The 22156-nt window shown below is 38.7% G+C and overlaps 1 protein-coding gene across 4 annotated transcripts in view; it reads right to left on the bottom strand.

The window, feature by feature from the left end:
- USP12 (ubiquitin specific peptidase 12) overlaps window positions 1-22156 on the bottom strand; it is a 101470-nt gene that overhangs the window by 9205 nt on the left and 70109 nt on the right. For 3 of the 4 annotated variants that reach the window (XM_036251765.1, XM_036251764.1, XM_036251766.1), the window contains exons 4-6: window positions 16801-17030; window positions 12469-12545; window positions 12269-12352 (exon numbers count right to left, since the gene is read on the bottom strand). In XM_036251765.1, coding sequence (XP_036107658.1) covers window positions 12269-12352; window positions 12469-12545; window positions 16801-17030 — 391 coding nt within the window. Of the gene's footprint in view, window positions 1-12268; window positions 12353-12468; window positions 12546-16800; window positions 17031-21886; window positions 21970-22156 lie in introns of all 4 variants that reach the window. The other variant, XM_036251767.1, reaches the window with a different exon arrangement.

The following is a 22156-nucleotide window of genomic DNA, read 5'->3' as shown; positions in this document are numbered from 1 at the left end:
AAGAAGAACCATTCAGAAATAAAGGCTACACTAACAGAAATAAAGAATAATTTAGTTACAGGGACTCAACAATAGAGTTGATGAAGCTGACAATCAAATCAGCGATTTGGAATAGAAGAAAGCAAAAGACACCCAATCAGAACAGCAAAAACAATCCAGAAAAAATGAGGATAGTGTAAGGAGCCTTTGGAATAACTTCAAGCATAACAACTTTTGCATCATGGAGGTGACATAAGGGAAAGAGAGAGAGCAAGGAATTAAAGAACTTTTTGAAACCATAATGACAACTTCCCTAACGTGGTAAAAGAAAGGAAGCACAGAAGAGTCCTAAACAAGATGAACCCAGAGGCTCACAGCAAAACACATTATTATTAAAATGCCGAAGGTTAAAGACAAAGAGAATCTTAAAAACAGCAAGAGAAAAGCAGTTAGTTACCTACAAGAGAACTCCCAAAAGACCATCAGCTGATTTCACAACAAAAAATTTGCAGGCCAGAAGGAGTTGGCAAGAAGTATTCAAAGTGATATAAAGCAAGGATCTATAACCAAGATTATTCTACCCAGCAAGGCTATCATTTAGAATTGAAGAACATATAAAGAGCTTATAAGACAAGAAAAAGCTAAAGGAGTTCACCACCACCAAACCAATATTATATAAAATGTTAAGGGATCCTCTTTAAGAATAAAAGGATAAAAGATATGAACAATAAAATGACAATACATATTAACAATTGAATCTAAAAAACAAAATAAACAAGCAGAAAAGAAACAGACGCATAGATACAAAGAATCTTTTAACTGATGCCAGATGTGAGGGGGGTTGGGGAGTTGGGTGGAAAAGGTGAAGGGATTAAGAAGTACAAATTGGTGGTTACAGAACAGTTATGAGGATGTAAAGTACAGCATAGGGAATATAATCAATAATATTCTAATAACTACATATGGTATCAGATTTATTGGGTATGAGATTTATTGGGATGATCACTTTAGTTATATCATGTCTAATGACTTGGTTGTACGACTGAAACTAATATAATATTGTACGTCAACTAATTGAAAAATAAAAATTACTTTAAAAAATAATAACTGTGAACAGGAGACAATGAGAAAAGCACTGAAGACCATTCTACTAAAGGTGTTGTCCAAAGAGAAGAAATCGCTCCACACTAAGAGTAAGATTGCATGTGTCCTAGAAAGAGAAGAGAATAATCAGGAAATTTTGGGAGTCAAGTTTTTAACTGTGAAACACAGGTTATATACTTCACATTCTAAATGATCTTTATTATGTGCTGGGTTGAACTCTTCCTACTTCACCTAACAACAGTCCACTCTTTTGAAGGCTCATCTCAGATGTTCTACTCTTTGGCACAAATGACTGCTTCCTCAGCACTTTCCAGATTTACTTTATGTATGTGCAGTTTACTACACTATTAAGTATTTAGATGAATATGAATCCTTCTCAACCTGTGGGTCACAACCCCTTTGGGGGTTGAATGACCCTTTCACAGGGGTCGCCTAAGACATAACAGTAGCAAAATTACAGTTATGAAGTAGCAACAAAAATAATTTTATGGTTGGGGGTCACCACAACATGAGAAACTGTATTAAAGGGTCGTGGCAGGAAGGTTGAAAAAAACTGTTCTAGGGTCTGAAACCATTTATTCCAATTTATTTCTCCTCTTTCTAGCAACATGCCTGGCACATGATAGATACTTGACAAATGTTGCAGAACTGAATGCTGTATGTGTTCAGGAAAGCAAAACACTTTTCATAATTAAAAAATGAAATTTACTAAGCCATTCTCTCTAATGAAGTAAAACAAGTCACTTTAAAAAGTATACTAATTCTGCATTCTGCAGATCTTTTTATTTATTTTATTTTATTTTTTATCTTCACCTGAGGACATTTTTCCATTTTTTGTTCAGATAGAGTGGGAGGGAGAGAGAGGAAAAGAGAGAGAGAGAAACATCGATGTGAAAGTGACACATCGAGTGGCTGATACCCGCACGACCCAACCAGGACCAGGGACAAACTGCAACTGGGGTACGTGCCCTTAGCGGGAACCGATCCTGGGTCTCTCTGGACCGCAGGCCAATGCTCTAACCGCTGAGCCAAACCAGCCAGGGCTGCAGCCTGCATATCTTAAATGTGGTGGGCAGCTTATTATTCTGGAAATATTTACTATTTTACTAATCTGGCCTTTGAAAAATATTAACAAAAACGAAGGCAAACACTTAATCATTCCTGGAAAGCAATCTAGCAATATGAATTAAAAGCCCTACCCTGGCCAGTTTGGCTCAGCGGATAGAGCGTCAGCCTGCGGACCAGAGGCCTGGGTTTGGTCCCCGCTAGGGGCACGTACCTCAGTTGCAGTTTGTCCCCAGCCCGGTTGGGGTCATGTGGGTGGCAACCAGTCGATGTGTTTCTCTAATATCAATGTTTCTCTCTCTTCCTCCCTCTCTCCCTCCCGCGCTATCTGAAGATAAATGTAAAAATGTCCTCAGGTGAGAATAAATAAAAATAATTTTTTAAAAAGCCTTTATGGCCTTTGTCTCAGTAATCCCATTTCTAGACATTATATTAAACATATCACAAATAGAAGACTTGTGAAAAAGTTCACTTCTAGAGGTATCATGAAAAATTGAGAAAATTCTCACTATTCAACAACAGGAAATGTTTAAATATGCAACAATACAAACATAACAATATTATACAAGTTCAAACAATAGTGATGGTGAAAGTTTCTAAATGGCATGGGAAAATACTTATGGAAAGTCAAAAGCCAAAATATAAAATTATATAACCAATAATCCAACTTAATATACATCAGACCTGTGTAGAGTTGCCAAATAGCATCACCGAGGAATTCTATCAAACGCTTAAGAAAGAAATTGAACCTATTTTATATAAACTGTTCAATAAAAGAGAAGGGGCCCTGACCAGTGTGGCTCCATGGCTAGAGCACAGGCCTGCACGCCGAAGGGTCTCGGGTTTGATTCCCAGTCAGGGCACATACCTGGGTTGCAGGCTCCATCCCTGGCCCAGGTCGGGGTCTTGCGGGAGGCAACCAATCAATCTCTCTCTCTCCCTGCCCCCCTTCCACTTTCTCTAAAGATCAAGGGAAAAAAATATCCTCAGGTGAGGATTAACAAAAAAAAAAGGAAAAGGGAATGATCCCCAACTCATTTTTGTGGCCAACACCAAAAGGTTTTATAAGAAAATAAAATTACAGACCGATATCCCTCATTAGACTGCATATATGTGAAAATCATGAACAAAACACTAGCAAATTGGATCCAGCAACATATAAACCCCACTTGGTGATGTTGTAATAGTTACACTAAATGAATTATTTTTGCCTCAGGTTCTTTCTAAAAATCAGCAACTATAAAAATAAAATGAAAAAATTTCTTTATGTTCCTAAAGTATTAAAGTAATAATAAATATGGAAGGAGCATTTAAAAATTAGTACAGCATATTTTTCCTTCTAAAGAGAAGCATCAATTTTCCAAAAACTTACACTGATCAATAATGTGATTTTTGAAAACACGCATGTCTTCTTCCAATCTAATCAAAGTATTTTCCCACGAGACTGGAATGAGTAGACCACAGGCATTATTTTCTGAGTAAGCATTTACTGTCCACATTATATACCAAGTTACAAACTCAAATGACTGCAGCCCCTAAAATAGAAGGTAGTGAGGCTCTGCTGAGGAGGTAGCACACCTCCCTATTTTGGGTCCTGATGGGAGATTTATCCAGGCAGACTGAGGGAAACTGGGCAGGGGAAGAAGCCAGGGGAAGGGCTGGATCACAGGCAAAATCCCAGAGGGTAGCTCCCCCTGTCCCACAGGGAAGCTCTGGACTGTGAATTTCTTTCAACCACAGCAAAGATAGCTGAGCTTCCATATTCTCTTCTCTGTCAGTCAGAGGTGAAAAAAATTCCTGGAAACTTCCTTCTGCAGTAGCCCAAGGGAGTCCTCCAAAAAAGAGCCAGAAGGGAAAGCAAGCCAAAGGAGGGGGAAGGGCAGGAGAAATGACTGCACCCAGTCCTAACTAGAATACCAACTACTCGGCTGCAAGCAATTGAGGGCATCCAGAATGCAAGCTCAGTACTGTTTGCTGTGTTGATTTTTTTTTCAAGATTAGCCAGAAACCATTTTTTTTTTTTAAGTAAAATTTCCCATTTATATAAACTGTGTGAGCCAAGCAAAGAGGTCTATAGACTGAATTTGACCTAGGGGACACAGTTTGCAAACCCTGACACAGAAACATTTAATATCACAGCACAGACACATAAAAATGTCAGTGGAGGTCTTGACCACACAAAGAAGTTTAAAATTGAACATAAAATCCCAAGCTGTAATGTCAACAGGACTAACTGGGGCTGAGGAATGAGAAAGGAATACAATGCTATGACTAGACGTTGAGGAGGACACCAGAGACCGAGATGTGAGCATTGCAGGAGTCAGACAAGACAGAACCTGACCTCCAGCCTGTTAGAAGTGAAGGACAGCTCAGTGGAGGGATGAGGTCCACAGAGTGCCCCACCACAGGTGGAACAGAGCGCTGACCACCAGCTGTTAAGACAGAAGGACCCAGAAAAACCAAACACAGGTCAGATTCAGGAGGATTCTAATGAGATGGGTAAGGAGGCTACGTTCTGAATGTCTGTGTGCCCCCAAATTCGTATGTTGAAATCCAAATGACCAATGTGATGGTTTTAGTAAGTGGAGCCTTTGGGAGGTGCTGTCATGATGGCTACATGTGCATATGAGATGAGGCACCAGTGTTTGCTGGCACCCTCCCACCATGTGAGGACACAGTGAGAGAACACAGCTATAAACCAGGAGGAGGGTCCTCATCAGAACATGACCATGCTGGCACCCTGACCTTGGACTTTCCAGCCTCCAGAACTGTGAGAAAGAAATGTCTGCTGTTTATAATCCACCAGTGCATGGTATTTTGTTACAGCAGTCTGAATGGACTAAGACGGGGTGTGAGCAAGGGTAGTTCAGGATGTTGACTACAGTGAGCCAAATTCCTATTAATGAAAAGATCCTGACATGATGCTTACTACACTGGACACAGAGGCATAAGATAGAGATCCAGTTATGAAAATGGAGCAAAGGGGAAGAATTCGATCTTAGGAGTGGAAAGAATCCCAATTACAAGGCCTGGGGCAGATAGAGATGGACATGTGGACATGACAACTTGATGCTGAGTCACCTGGGCATCTTCTTCGATGCCTCATAAGAATAGGTCTGGTCTTAGAAGTGGGCTAAGTCAAATATGGAATCAAGGGAGAGCACAGGAAATAGAGAAAGGAGGCATGTGTAGGCAATAAGCCAGTCAGGCTGGCTCAGCTCCCAGTCTAGTTACTCATCGTCAGAGTAAGAGAGGAGCAACAGAAATACTGCTCTTGAAAATACCGGCACCAATCCCAACCCAAGGCCCAGAGGACAGGGTAGCACCACCTGAAACACAGCCATCAAATCCTTTCTCCTTCCAGTTCCCCAGGGACATCCCTCCACTTTCTCCTTGTGCCCTGTCTTCTGGCTGGATAAAAGTCTGTGACTATTAAATCCCATGTACCAAACTGGACTATACATAGTTCAGTAGGTATGCTGTATAAAAGGAGTCTATGTGCAAATAAATTCTGGAAAAAGCTAGATAAGATACATTTCTTCTATTCAGTGGATCTTAGTATACAGTATGATGCATAAATAAATTATTGGGAAATGTATTATACAGCAAATTCATTTAATCACAGAAAACTTATTTTAGGGCACATTAATAACATTTCCTTGCCCTGGCTGGTTTTGCTCAGTGGTTAGAGCGTTAGCCCAGGGAATAAAGGGCTCGGGTTCAATTCCGATCAGGAGCACATACATACCTGGGTTTGCAGGTTCAATTGCCAGCTGTGGCAGGGTCGTGCGGGAGGCAACCAATTGATGTGTGTCTCTCACATCAGTGTGTTTGTTTCCCTCCCTCCCTCCCTCCCTCCCTCCCTCCCTCCCTCCCTCCCTCCTTTCCACTCTCTCTAAAAATCAATGGAAAAAAATATCTTCGGGTGAGGATTAACAAAAAAAAACAAACAAAACATTTCCAGAAATTGTTCCCAAACTGAATCTTTTTAAAGACATTGTCTTTATATTAATTCAAACATATTTCATGAAAGAAAGTCAAACTTCATGTGTAGTTTTTTATTGTGGTAAAGACATAATATACACCTTACTATCTTAATCCTTTTTTCTTTTTTTTTTTATCCTCACCCGAGGATATTTTTCCATTTTTTGTACAGATAGAGTGGGAGGGAGAGAGAGGAAGGGAGAGAGAGAGAAAAACATCGACGTGAAGGGACACATCGAGTGGCTGCCACCCGCACGACCAACCAGGGCCGGGGACAAACTGCAACCGAAGTATGTGCCCTTAGCGGGAACCGAACCCGGGTCTCTCCAGACCGCAGGCCGACGCTCTAACCGCTGAGCCAAACTGGCCAGGGCTTAATCCTTTTTTCTTAATCCTCACTGGAAGATATGCTTTTCAGTGTGTGTGTGTGTGTGTGTGTGTGTGTGTGTGTGTGTGAGAGAGAGAGACAGAGAGAGAGAGAGAGGAGGGAGGGAGAGACAGAGAAAAACATCACTGTGAGAGAGAAACATCAGTCAGCTGCCTCCCATATAGCTCCTCCATGGGGGATCAAAACAGCAACCTAGGTATATGCCCTGACGAGAAATTGAACCTGCAACCTTTTGGTGTATAGAAGGATGCTCCAACCAACTAAGCCACCCACCCAGGACCCATCTTAATCCTTTCTAAGTGTGCAGTACAATAATGTTAGATACATGTATACTGTTGTGCAACAGACTCAAGAACTTTTTCATCTTGCAAGCTGAAACTACTATACGACCCCATTCCTCTCCCCAGACCTTGGCACCCATCACTTTACTTTCTGTTTCTAAGAATCTATTTTAGATTCTTCATAAAACTGGAATCGTAAGAATTTGTCTTTTTGTGACTGACTTATTTCACTTAGCATAATGTGTTCAGGTTTCATCCATATTGTAGCACATGTCAGAATTTCCTTCTTTTATAAGGCTGAATAATATCCCATTGTAGGTATATACCACATTTTCTTTATCCATTCATCTGTCAATGGACATTTTAAGTTGCTTATACCACCTGGTGTGAATAGTGCAGCAATAAACATAAGAGTGCACATATTTCTTTGAAATCCTGTTTTCAATTATTCTGGATATATACCCAGAAGTGGAACTGCTAGGATCATATGGTAATTTTATTTAATTTTTTTGAGGTCCCTCCATACTACTTTCCATAACTGCAACATCATTTTACATTCCCATCAGCAGTGCACAAGGGTTCTAATTTCTCCATGTCCTCACCAATACTTATTTTCTTTCTCTTTTTTATTGTGGCCATCGTAGCCAGTTAGAATATCTTACTGTGGTTTGATTTGCATGTCCCTGCTGGTTGGTGGTGTTGAGCATCTTTTCATGTACTTGTTGGTCATTTGTGCATCTTCTCTAGAGAAATGTCTATTCAAGACCTTTGCCCATTTTGTAATTGAGTGATCTGGTTTTTTGTTGTTGAACTATAGGACTTCTTTATATATTTTGGATATTAATCTCTTATGAGATATCTGGTTTTCAAATGTTTCCTCCCAATCTGTAAATACTCTGCAAATATTTTCTCCCATTTATGACTTTTCACTCCGTCTGTTTCCTTTGCAGTGTACAAGTTTTTCAGTTTGATGTAGTCCCATCTGTCTATTTTGCTTTGTTGCTTGTGCTTTAGCTGTCAAAAATCAAGAAATCATTGTCAAATTCAATGTCACAAAACTTTCCCCATATTTTTTTTCTAGAAGTTTTATAGTTTTAGGTCTTTAATACATTTTGACTTAATTTTTGTATATGCTATAAAGGTGCAACTTCATTCTTTTGCATACAGATATGCAGTTTTCCCAGCACCACTGTTGAAGAGACTCTCCTTTCCCTATTGTGTAGCCTTGGCACATTTGTTGAAGATCATCTGACCATATACGTGAATTTATTTCTGGGCTCTTTCTGTTCCATTAGTCTACATGTCTTTATGCTAGTACCACACAGTTTTTATTACTATAGCTTTGTAACATGTTTTGAAGTCAGGGGGTACATGGCCTCCAGCTTTGTTTTTCTTTCTCAAGACTGTTTTGGCTCTTCAGAGTCCTTTAAAATTCCCCATATGAATGTTGAATAGTTTTTTTAAAAAAATGCCAATGAGATTTTGATAGGGATTGCATTGAATCTGTAGATTGCTTTGGGTAGTATAGCCCTTTTATTTGTTTCTATTTTTTTGTTGTTGGTGTTAATCCTGACCTGCGGATATTTTTCCATTGATTTTTTTCTTTTTAGAGAGTAGAAGAGGAGGGAGCAGAGAGATAGAAAAACATCAATGTGAGAGAAACCCTTTTATTGGTAGCCTCCTGCATGGGTCAGGGATCGAACCTGCAACCCAGATATGTGTCCTTGATAGGAATAAAACCCGAGACCCTTCAGTCCACAGGCTGACACTCTAACCGCTCGCTGAGCCAAACTGGCCAGGGCAGTATGGCCATTTTAATAATAAGTCTTCCAATTCATGAACACAGGATATCTTTCCATTTAGTTGTATGTATCTCCCTTAATTTCTTTCAACAGTATTTCATAGTTCTCACAAGTCTTTCACTTCTGTTTAAATTTATTCTTAAGTATTTTTTGACGGTTTGTAAATGGGATTATTTTCTTGAATTCCTTTTCAGACTTTTCATTGTTAGTGTACAAAACTGCAAATGATTTTTGTGTGTTGATTTTGTATCCTGCATCTTTGTTGAATTTATTACTTTTAACAAGGTTTTGTGATTTCTACATATAAGATCATGCCAACTGTGAACAAGGATCATTTTACTTCTTCCTTTCAGATTTAGAAGCCTTTATTTCTTCTTCTTGCCTAACTGCTCTGGCTAGAACTTCCAATACTATGTTGAGAGTAGCCATCCTTGTCTTGTTCCTGATCTTGTAAGGAAAAACTTTGTTTTTCACTGTTGAGTATGATGTTCATTGTAGGCTTTTCACATATGACTTTCATTGTGTTGAAGTATATTTCTTTTATTCCTAGTTTGTTGAGAGCTTTTATCATGAAAGGGTGTTGAATTTTGTCAAATGCTTTTTCTGCATCCACTAAGTTGATGATGTGGTTTTTGCTAGATTGAAACTTTTTTTTTTTTTTTTAACAGGGTGACTTTCAGCCTTTTTATTTTATTTTATGTTGTTATTAATTTCAGAGAGATGAAGGGAGAAAGAAAGAGAGACATAGAAACACTGATGATGAGGGAAACATCAATTGGCAGCCTCCTATATCCCCCCTACTGGGGATCAAGCCTGCAACCCGAGCATGTGCCCTGATCAGGAATGGAACCAGGGACCTCCTGATGCATAGGTCGATGCTCAACCACTGAGCCACACTGGTTGGACATGAATAATAATTCTTAAGTCATTTATACTTAACTGTATTTTCCAATTACTGTACAAAGAACATATATTCCTCATGTAATTTAATAAAAGATTAATATTAAATATATAAAATCTCATGTGTATCTTCAAAACAAAAAGTCTGACTCTATAGATAATTCCTAGTTAGTCATGTATGATTACTTGTCATGCTCTGTGAAGACCAGCTTATGTTTACAGATGAGCCTTCCTCCATCTAGCCAATAAAGCTGGAATTACATTCCTTTTAGCTACATTTAGTTCTTGAGTCTACCTTCCTTAACCAATAGTCTTAGGCATTTCTACAACATTTTCAGGATTAATCTAATACATCAGCCCCCATACCACTAGTCAAACTTATTTGAGGTGCTCTAATCATCTGAAGGGAATATTGAGTAGTCTTGTTTTGATTACCTGTATCCATTACCAAAACAATCCCCTTCCAAATAAAGTCTGTGCCAAAAACAAAAACAAAAATATAATCATTTAAAAATTGAATTTCTTTCCCTTCCCTTCATGAATATTTCAGGTCAACTATTAGTGAGGCTGTAGAAGGTAGACATCTGTGCAGGCAGGTGAGTGAAGAAGTCCAAGCAGAGTAAGCAACACATCTACATGAGAGAGGGTTATGCATGCATATATGTGAGGGGGATAAGATTTGTTACCTACATGGGCACTGACTAAATACCAAATAAGTAAATATATTAGGATAACAGGTACCAATTGTTACTGTCAGAGAAGGGTATCACAATATTAAAATATTAAAAAGGAAAATAAGTAGAATGAGCCCTATAGTATTGACTGAAATGGGAAACACTGGCTTTTCAATATAGACAGATCAATGTATAAGTAATACAGGTGTCTATGTGTATGAATACATATGTGTATACACATCCACGCATCTTCTCTACCTCTGTTCATTAAGGGGGCTCAGGAACTGAGACATCCCAATATCAGTGAGCATACCTGTACCAAGGTCCTGGTTCCTAAACATCATTCTCTCCGTAAGAGGAAGAAGGGCTCCTTAGAGACATGGCAGATATCAGGGGAGGGGCAAAGAAAGTACAAAATGAGCCTGGAAAATCTTGTGCTAGAAAGTAGTGCTTAAGAATGATGGGTCGTATGCAAAAGACACAAAAGTCAGCTTGAAGGAGCTCCTACTAGCCAAATCAGGGATAATATGAACATGAAAATAAATAAAAATGGTAATGGATCATAATCCACTAAAAAATAGGAATGTTTGAATCCACACAGAGATTTAAAAAAAAAGAAAATTAAACGTTTGATGAGGAATTTCAAAATACATCCACAAAATACAAATTACAAAAGGGGAAAAGCATACATTGCAGCGGAGAATTCTAGGAGACATCACTATAATCAAGTGTTCAAAGACAACAGCATCAGTAACTGAGTTGTGAAGAAAACAGTTAACAACAGCCCTCACAATCCTTGGATGGAAAGGCCTGCATGCAAGGACGGTCCAGTGTCAACTGCTGGGAACTTGGATTTGGAGAGTAGTCCCACCATTCCCTAAATGAGAAGGGTGTCTCAATGTGCTGAAATTGTTGGACAAACAGTACGGTTCATGCAGAACACCGGAGGAATTAAGTGTGTCCAGTGTGACTCCACTGAAACAAAACTCTTGGGAGCTGGCCTGGCTTTCCCTGCTGACTACTTTTGTCACCTTTCCCTGTAACAAACCTTTGCTGTGAACATGACTGTACATGCGGAGTCCTGTGAGTCCTTCTAGTGACCATCAAATCCGGAAGTGGTTTTGGGAAAACCCGACACAAGACTAATCAAAACAATGTGCCACTCAACAGGATACAATAAGAACACAGCATCACCTCTGCAAGATCCCTGCCCCAAATACATAATCTGATCCTAATTTTAGAAAACATAAGATGAGCCCCAAGAAGAACATTCTACATAATTACTAATCTGTAATTCTGAAAAGCATCAAGATTATTAAAGTCAAGAAAAGACTAAGGAACAGTTCCAAATGTAAAAAACTAGAGAGACGGGAATACTAAATGCAACGTGTGACTCTGGACTGGATCCCCCTTTCTCTAAAGGACATTATTGGGACATCTGGTGATACGAAAGCCAGGTCTATGATAACAGTAATGTGCCAGTGTTACTTTCCTGACTTGGATAGATACACAGGAAAATAGATACGGTACACAGGAAAACTTCCCTATTGGTAGGAAATATCTACTAAAGTGTCTAGGATCATGACATCACATCAGGACCTTACTTTCAAATGGTTTAGGGTGAAAAAGCATTCTTGGTACTGTTCCTGCGACTTTTCTCTGAGTCTGAGACTGTTTCAAAATACAAAGTAAAATAACAAGGACGAAGATGATCACTCCTTTCCTTAGTACCAACTCCAGTCTTTATAATGATATACTAAGAGAAGGTACAAAATCCTCTATAGGAATTGCAGAAACTAGGGTGGAGCTGGAAAAAAATCCTTTTCCCTCACCATAGTCAAGAAGGCTTCCAAGCCAAATACTTTAACTGTACTGGTTCATGGCTATTTAGCAATCACTAAGTGCAGAAAAATCACTGAAGTTAGAGTTGAATACTCTTTATCTAGTAAATTAATGAGTCTAAACAGTTGGTAATAAAATTAAGAATTTTTATTCAGTGTAAATTTTCATAGATCACTTTCAGCTAGAAAAGCCCATCTGTAACATCCACTGCCAAAGAATCACTAAAAAATTCCAAAAACACTAAATTACCGTTTGTGTGCTTCCTGTTTACTGCGACATTCTTCACAGTAGTATTTGTATTCACTGCATAGAGTTTCTGTGTTGCTAAAACCCCTGTGTAAAATTATAAAGAAATTAATTTTGTCTACACCAGAAAATCATGTAGTCATTTACGAATACTTTATACAAAGATATTCATTAAATTTCACAATGGATAACTCTACACTTACCTTAAACAGTGAGTAATTGATGTATTTTGTTCCACATCAACAGAAAGGTCTAAAAAATCTTCATCTTTGCTGCTTATCTGTAAAAATATGGAATTACCTTTGATTTTTTTTCAAATATAATTAAACCACTGTTCCAAAATGATAGAACTGAATGCATTCTAATATTAATAGTAAGTGTATGAAGAATTACTTTTCCCCAAGTTCAAAAGAAAATGACTTGATTTGAATTATACAAAAGAATACTGAATAAATAACTCTCATTATCTGTACAGGTAAAACTCCAAAGTACACCAGTGATTGACTCTCTTGCTGGCAAAGGCCAGTATGATGTGAAATGCCATTACTTTCCAAAGTCTTGGTGTCGTTGCAAAGCACAAAATAAACACCAATTCTTAAACTACAAGTGGACCGAGACTGAATGAGAATGCTTGGCAAAGGCATGACACCTGTATCGTTCTATCATTTAAGAAAATAATTTAGCCCAAAATGCCAAATACTAAACTTCATTTACGACCTTTAATTTCTCAAAAAAACCTAATATAAAATTCTGTTTGACTTATGGGCAAATCACCTTATAAAAAGTAGTTATTACTTATTCATTTGAATCGGATTAGACCAGAACTTTAGACATCAATTTTCCTTGCTATTTCCTCCTTCAGTGACTCCATGTCCAAGGTGACCATGCAAATACAAGAAAAGTCTGACTCAGTTCCCCTGTGCCTCACCCACAATGACTACATACCCAATCCAGTAAATTGCTTTCTCGTTTCAATACTGCATCACTGCTATAAGCTCAGTTTCATTAGCTTGTGACATTATATAACTGTATATTCTAGATTCTTATGCAAATACGAATAAACAGGAGTATGTGTATACACTGCTGCAGGATAACTTATCTGAGTCTCGAAAGATTCCATGAAAAAGAAGGGGGGAAAAGACAGGTAAGAGAAGAAAGGGAACACAATGTGTTTAAGGAAAAATAATTAGCCCGGTTTTGTAGAAAAGTGGGTAGGGTGACAAGAGGCAGTGTGGAAGAGGTAGGTTCATCAGATCAGGCAGGGCTTTATATCAGATTAGCTTTATAGCAGATCAGCAGGGCTAAAGACAAATAAAGATGAAAGAGTCTGGTGTTTCTCAAAATGAGGTCTGTGGTTTTCAGGCACTGCCTCAGGGGTCTTCATCTTAAAATTTCATTTTTATAGTAACATAAAAGACCTGACATAAGGATGCTGTGGATCATCTGGATGTATCTGAGTTACTATGTTTGTGTCACAATTGTGTTGGTGCTGGGTGATCACCAAGTGGGGCAGTATTTAATTTGAAGTGTTTGTAAACACGTCTGGTTATTGCTGGGCTGCTATGTCCCAATGTGCGATCACACCGTATCTGGGAGATACAGGTCTAAACTTCAGTGAACAAGTTGAACTGGGGAATCATCAGCACAGGTGGTAATGAAAATGGAACATGAGCCTCCCAATACAGAGTGAGAGGCAGCCCAAAATGAAACTCTGGAGGATACCTACCTGAAAAGGATAAGTGAAAGAAGAAAAGCCAAGTGAAAGATGATACCAAGAAGGAAGCATCACAAAACACAGACGAACACCTGAAGGGGATGTTGTTAGAGAAGCAGCTAGGATAGTAACAACTGCATTACTAATCCTCCATGCAAGCGCTGTCTTCTCCAGGAAGCCCATCCCAAACCTTCCCAAATGCTTCTCACTCCTACCGGGATTAGGTCTACTGCTCTCTGGCTCCGTGGCATCTTGTGCTTCCCTAAACCATGTACACTGTGCTGGGTCTGCCTGACTAGTTGTTGAGCAGACATCACGACGCTAGGAGCATCTTGAGACCAGAAATCATGTCTTATTCATCTTTCCCCAACCTCTACCCATTTTTAACCTGGCATAGTTGGTACTTAAATATTTGTGCAAAACTAAATGAAGAAATGGTATCATTAGTTTGGTTCTAATGAACATCACCTGAATCTGCAACATGACAGCTTAGATTATGAGAAGAAATTTCTCAATTCATACCCTGCAAGTATATATTATAGGCCAGAGGAGGTCCTAGTGAAGAACAGAAGGACAAGTCACTACCCATTACAAATCAAATTAATAAATATTTGATCACTAACAAGAATGGCTGATATAACTTTTTCCCCGTCCCACAACATCCCATCTACAAAATAAACTTCAAAGTCCTTAGCATAGCATCTCAAAGACTGCCACACAGAGTCCCAAATCTACCTTGCCAGCTTCACCTACTACTACATTTCTCAACACACTAAGCAAATTCAATTATGTTCTATTTCATCGAAGGTTGAATGATACGTATCTTCCAGCACAGACCACATTCCATTATACTAAAAACCAAGCAACTGCCAAATTCTCTAATTTCCAACTACTATTCCAATTAAAATATTGCTCTAATAATTTGGCAATATGTTTTCTAATACTTAGAATTCAGTTACAACACAATTTTTCCTTTATCAGATACATCAAAAAAACTCATGTTAAAATAAGTGAAGTTGAGAAGGAAAGGAGGCTGGAGGGAAGTAGAAGAGGATAAAGAGGGGATAAATGGTGATGGAAGGAAACTTGACTTGGGGTGAGTGAATACACAGTACAATATACAGGTGATGCATTATGGAAGCATACACCTGGAAACACATACAATTTTATTAATCTATGTCACCCCTATTAATTCAATAAAATTTAAAGTTGATTACACTGAATAAAGATGAGTATTGAGCCCACTCCCCAACATCAAACACTGACCAGTCAAAGCCATACTACAGTGAACTGATGGTTGCAATGAACAGAGCACACACCAAAGATATTCTTCCTCTCACCCAAAACATCTTCATGGACTATTAATGTATTTAAACACTCAATCATACCTCTTTCACTTGATCTGAAAGAAGCTTACCATTAAAAATTTACTTAGAGCCCTGGCCAGTTTGGCTCAGCGGTTAGAGCATCGGCCTGCGGTCCGGAGAGACCCGGGTTCGGTTCCCGCTAAGGGCACGTATTTCGGTTGCAGTTTGTCCCCGGCCCTGGCTGGTCGTGCGGGTGGCAGCCACTCGATGTGTCCCTTCACGTCAATGTTTCTCACTCTCTCTCCCTTCCTCTCTCTCCCTCCCATTCTATCTGTACAAAAAATGAAAAAATATCCTCGGGTGAGGATAAAAAAAAAAAAATTACTTAGAAAGGGGAATTTTATTTATTTACTATTACTATGGTCCTTCATTAATTAAAATCACATTATTGATAATGATCAATCTGTAAATGCCAAGTTATAGTTAAAAAGATCAATCAATAAACACTCAATGGATCATTATTGGTGTGGGTTATGCTTTTCTTTTCCAAACAAATGGTGCTGGAACACCTTGATATCCACATGAAAAAAAAAATCTAGACATTGACCTTAAACCTTTTACAAAATTTAACTCAAAGCGAATTATAAAATGCAAACTATAAAACTCCTAAAAGATTAACATAGGAGAAAATCAAGATGACCTTGGGTCTGGTGAAAACTTTTTAGATATAACACCGAAAACATTTCCACAAAGAAAAAAAATTGGACTTTACTAATATTAAAATCTTAAAATTGATACGTTAAAAACTTCTGATCTGCCAAAGAGACTGTTAAGAGAATGAGAAGACAGACCACAGACTGGGAGAAAATGTTTGCAAAAGACATATCTAATAAAGGAGTGGTATCCAAAATATACAAAGAACTCTTAACTCAACAACAGGAAAATAACCCAATTTTGAAACTCGGGAAAAGACCTGTACAGACACTTCACCAAAGAAGATATACAAATGGCAAATAAGCACATGAAAAGATGCTTCCCATCAGCCACTGGGGGTCTTGGAATGCATTCCCCAGTGAGTAAGGGGACACACTGTATCCAGCGAGTGGGTATTTTCCCCTCTTCAAGTGTACACAGTATGTTTTAGTTTTTATTCCAACCATAAATAAATGTAACTGAAGAAGAGGAAAAATAAAATAATATACCTCCCTGACCTATACGATTCTTACAAGATTAACTAAGACATTATTTCCAGACAAGGGTCTATGGTCTTCTAAACTGAAACAAAATCAAATAGCTCAAAATGCAATAACTATTTTTCTGTCCCCACAAGTGTTCACATAAGCAGTATTATGACAATGTGTAGAGAGATTATTTTCGACTGACAAGTCCATCTTTAACATTTATTCGACACCTAAGAATTGCAGCTTCCAAATTTATCTCTCATACTTATCTTCAAAGAACTTTTACATAACTAATTAAATATTTTTCTATACAAAATGTCACAATATACTTACAGTTTCACAAGTAAGACATCTGGTTTCATTAGTTAATGTTCCCTGAAAAATTTCATGAACCCACGTTGGGTCAGGTGTGCTGTTGTTATTCTCACTGTCAATGTTACCATTAGGTAGGCGGCCATTTTGTTTTTCCTGCTTTCTCTCTTCTTGTAAAATATCAGCAATTGTATTTAGTAGGTAATTTAAGAACTCATGGGCATCTTGCTGCATGTAGTTGTCAAAAAGTTCTAAAAATAAAAATATATTAGAGAATTATTTCAAAATTAATAACTTCATTAAAAAGCTAAATTTAAAAGAGTATCTAGCCCTGGCCAGTTTGGCTCAGCGGTTAGAGCGTCGGCCTGCGGTCCGGAGAGACCCGGGTTCGGTTCCCACTAAGGGCACGTACTTCGGTTGCAGTTTGTCCCCGGCCCTGGTTGGTCGTGCGGGTGGCAGCCACTCGATGTGTCCCTTCACGTCGATGTTTCTCACTCTCTCTCCCTTCCTCTCTCTCCCTCCCATTCTATCTGTACCAAAATAAATAAATAAATAAATAAATAAAAAAGAGTATCTAGTATTCCATCAGAGCTAAGTAAAAAAGTTTGGTAGTGTTAGTAATTTACAAGAAATATCTTTCACATCTAAAACTTATGACTGAATTTGGGGAAATAAAGTTAAAATGAACGAGACTCATTTTTTTTTTTTTAAATAGTATTAACTGATACCCGAGGAAAGGGCAAAACCCATCCTCATACATTTTACATAATGTACTAGGAAGACAAGAAAATTACTTTTTATTAGCTCATCTAACCTATTATCTCAGAGATATTACAACATGCCAAGTTTTTAAGAAGAAGCTGGATAACCTCTTGCTGCTGTCAGGCCAAATGCATAAGAACCACACAAAAAGTATGTCAAAATTATAAATGAGCGGCCATACACCGTGGAGATTCTGACTTAGTAAGTAAGCTGGAGGGGAGGCCTGTAACCCAGACTTCCAGAAACTCCTCCAGGTAACTCTGATGTGCATTCAGCTCTAAGAAATAATGGTATCAGAAATTACCTGTTTAATTGAGATCATCTCTAAGGACTTTTCTAAATGTGTGATTTTATAACTGCAGAAAATATTCCCTGTAGTTATACAAATGAATAATTTTAATGGAAATACTGACAGTTGCTAACAGTAAGTGTTTTACCCTGTGCTTGACATTATACAACTCTAAAATTGAATAATAAGGTTTTTAGAGGCGGAAACTCATTTGATCTTAACAACCCTATGATACTGTTACTGGCGTTATATATTTTACAAACAGGGAAATAGAACTGGAATCAGAGAGAGTAAACTCACACTGCCAGGAAACAGCAGAGACGATATTCAGACCAGGCAGTCCGACTCCACCAAGCTGCACACAAGCTTAGAGTGTGAGCCAAGCACACAGAGCACCTGTGGCTTGGTCAACACTACATTGAGAAATTACCTAGTTAGCCCGGCTGGTGTGGCTCAGTGGATGAACATCAACCAAGAGGTCGTGGGTTCGATTCCCAGTCAGAGCACATGCCCAGGTTGTGGGCCAAATCCCCAGTGGGGGGCATGCAGGAGGCGGCCAATCAATGTTTCTCTCTCTCCCTCTCCCTTCTCTCTCTAAAATCAATTTTAAAAAATATATATATATATATGTCTATTAAAAAAAATTACCTAGTTAGGAAATTTCACCTTCAGATCCTCAATGCACATTTAATAAATTCCAGAAAGAGTACAGTTTACATTTTTTAAATACAAGAATACACATTTAGAAGAAAATTTAGGGAGAGTCTAAGATGAAAGGAATTTAAAAATTACATTTCAGAAGAGGTACAGATATGACTGCATAAAATTAAGTTCTACGCATTAGAAATAATTTAAAAATTAATAAGAAACAGTGAAACCTGAAAATTATTAGCATCCTCTATATATAAAGAGCTTACACAAAAGAAAAAGCAAGGTGGGCAAAGGACCTGAAATCAACAATTTATAGAAATAAAATTTAAAAAGTTAAGATACATGAGAAAACGTTCAACCCTCACAGTAATCAAGTCTTGATTTTCCTATCTATAAAATGGAATACCATCTTCTTTTGAAAGGTTACTGCAAAAATAAAATGGGCACAAGTGAAATTATTTCTCTGGGAGACGTATGAAAAGAAAATAAAGCATGAGTTTAATCTTGGTGTCAAGAAGACCAGGTATCATAAATAAAAAGTATCACATTTAAGGTGCAAAACTGGATTCATATTATGTGTCCACCTCTTAATTGTCACAGTTCACAGGCAATTTACTTAACCTCTCTGTTGGACTGCAAATCAAATACAATAATATTAAAAACGAAATTGAAGCCACACTCAATTTCTCTGCTATAAATTTTTCCTAAGGGATTTGATTAGCCTTAAACAAACTCCCTATGTTATTTTTAAGAATAAAAGTCCTGAGTTCTACAACTTATTGCTTTAGCCTACATGAACTTACATAACTGATCCTTAATTTGGTATGCCACGTGTCCAATGGTGTTTGCCCATGAGGGGCAGTAAATTCAAAGCACTGTGACACTATTCCCCACCCCTGCCCTCACAAAGTCACTGCACTACCCCCAACACAGAGACAGCCTGCACCTCTGCAAAACCTCCCCGCCACCCACCACATCTCTGAGATCAAGCCAAGTCATGTTTGGAGCCCTCAGGTGGTTCAACCACTGGATCAATCTAGGCAGAAGTTGAAATAACAGAAGTCAATTACCTTTAACCTTGCCTCTCAATATAATCCTCCATCCCTGAAATACTACCCCACCCCTCAACCCCAGTCTCCTGTTCCCCACTGCTCATATTCACACTGTACTTTATTTCCTTCCTCAGCCTAGGGACTTTCTTCTTTCATAAACCTTTATGTTGTTCCTTCTAGGAACCACTTTCTGTTCGAAACTCCCTAGCTCTTCAACTTTTGGCATTTTCTAGCTTCCTGCTGCCACTTTTAAACAACCACACTCTTCCTTGCAGATAAAACTCACCCTCACCCTGTGGGTTTGGCTCAGCGGTTGGAGCGTCAGCCCGCAGATCCGAGTCCCGGGTTGGTTCCTGCTAAGGGCCCGTACCTTGGTTACAGTTTGGCCCCGACCCTGGTGGGGGTCATGTGGGTGGCAGCCACTCGATGTATCTCTCTCACATTGATGTTTCTCTCTCTCTCTCTCTCTTCCTCCCTCTCTCCCTCCTGCTCTATCTGAAGATAAATGCACAAATGTCCTCAGGTGAGGATAAAAAACAAAACAAAAAACTCACCCTCAATCAAAAAAGCTCCTAAGCTCTGGCCATACTACCCTTCACAGCCCTATCTCTGCAGTCACCTGCCAAACTGCCCCCACTCATCCACAGATGGCCTGACTCATGGTTTCTCTGTCCATCCCAACTCCTGCACCAACCTTGCCGCTTGCAGTGTTTAGGCAGCTTCCTTATGTGCACATGAACCCCTTCAAGATCAAAAGCTTTCTTCTCTCTCACTCTTCACCCCAGGTCACAGATATAGAACCACCCACCTCAGGAGGGGCCCATTAAAACAGGACTGGCAGATCCTGGCCTGGTGGCTCATTTAGAGCAACATCCCGTACACTAAAAAGCTGCGGGTTTGATTCCCAGTCAGGGCACATACCTAAGTTGCGGGTTCAATACCCAGTCGGGGCACATATGGAAAGCAGTCGATCAATGTTTCTCTCTAATAATGATGTTTCTCTCTCCCTCTTAAAAAAAAAAAAATCAATAAAACATATCCTCAGGTGAGGATTAAAAAAAATAATAAGGACCACGAGAAGGAAATTATGCTAGAATTGACTAGGGGACTTAAGAAAAGTGGAACAGCCCTGGCCAGTTTTGCTCAGTGGTTAGAGCCGGTCAGCCCACAGATCAATGAGTTGCAGGTTCAATTCCAGCCACGGGCATGTACCTCGGTTGCGGTTCGTCCTCAGCCCTGGTCAGGGTTGTGTGGGTGGCAACCACTCAATGTGTCTTACATTGATGTTTCTCTCTCTCTCTCCCTCCCACTCTATCTGAAGATAAATAGAAAAATATCCTCAGCTGAGGATTAAAAAAAAAAAGAAAGAAAGAAAGAAAAGTGGAACAAATTGGAAAAGTCATGGAGAGACCTAAAAAAGAAGGATGATGGGAGAGGACCAGTAAGAAGCTTTTATAAACACTGCCTAGTTAAGGTGAGAGTCGAATAATTCACTATAGTGGATATGTATCTAAATGATGGCTCAATGCCACAAAGTCTTATTTTTCCCTGTTAAAAAAATATTTTAGCATATAAGCATGTTTTTCAAAAGAAAAAGTAAAACTATGAAAATATCTTTTTTAAAAAAACCTGAAACATCTTTTTCTGGATGTTCTCTGTTTAACAGAGAACAATGACCTCATATTCACAGAAATACTGCAACTGACTTGAAAGCAACAGAAATGAGATGCAAAGTAAACCAGAAAATACTCTTTTAGTGTTTTGTTGAGATACTTAATACACAGTGTATTTTCTATAAATATGCCAGATTCTTGTACTGTCTGAGAATAGCCACTAGTTTTTAAAACCTCAACCAGGACTTCATAAACACCAAAACATCAACTAAATGGCCTCAGGATAATCCCTGTAAACTGTATTAAATTTTGTTTTAAAAATCTTGGTTTTCTTTTTTTTTTTTTTTTTATCCTCACCCAAGGACATTTTTCCATTTTTTGTTCAGGTAGAGTGGGAGGGAGTGAGAGGAACAGAGAGAGAGAGAGAGAGAAACATCGATGCGAAAGGAACACATCGAGTGGCTGCCACTCGCACAACCAACCAGGGCCGGGGACAAACTGCAACCGAGGTACATGCCCTTAGCGGGAACCGAACCCGGGTCTCTCAGGACCGCAGGCCAACGCTCTAACCGCTGAGCCAAACCGGCCAGGGCAGTCTTGGTTTTCTTATAGTTTGCTTTCTCCTCTGCTAAGTAGCATAACAGGAATGGTGGATTTCAAATTTGCTTTGGAAAATTAAACAAATTCATTCATTCATTCACTCTCACTCACCACTCAACAAATATTTAGTAAGCACCTACTATGTGCCAGGAACTGGATTATGTGCTGGGAATACAATGGTGAGCAAAAACAAATGGGTTCCCTCCATCATGGAACTGACAGTCTAGTGGGAGAGACAGACAATTTCATTATTAAATAAATGTATAAACTATTATAGTCCTGAGACAGCTACAATATTAATGCAAAAAAAAAGATGATGACAGAATCATTTCTTAAAAATTAAGTTATGTTTTTTTATAATTCAGAAATAGCCAGAGTTCATTACACAAAAATATCTTTCATGGTCTTTT

The sequence above is a fragment of the Molossus molossus genome, unplaced genomic scaffold, assembly GCF_014108415.1.
Source record: "Molossus molossus isolate mMolMol1 unplaced genomic scaffold, mMolMol1.p scaffold_m16_p_10, whole genome shotgun sequence".
In the NCBI taxonomy this organism is placed as follows: Eukaryota; Metazoa; Chordata; class Mammalia; order Chiroptera; family Molossidae; genus Molossus; species Molossus molossus.
This window is presented reverse-complemented; position numbering and strand designations above follow the sequence as displayed.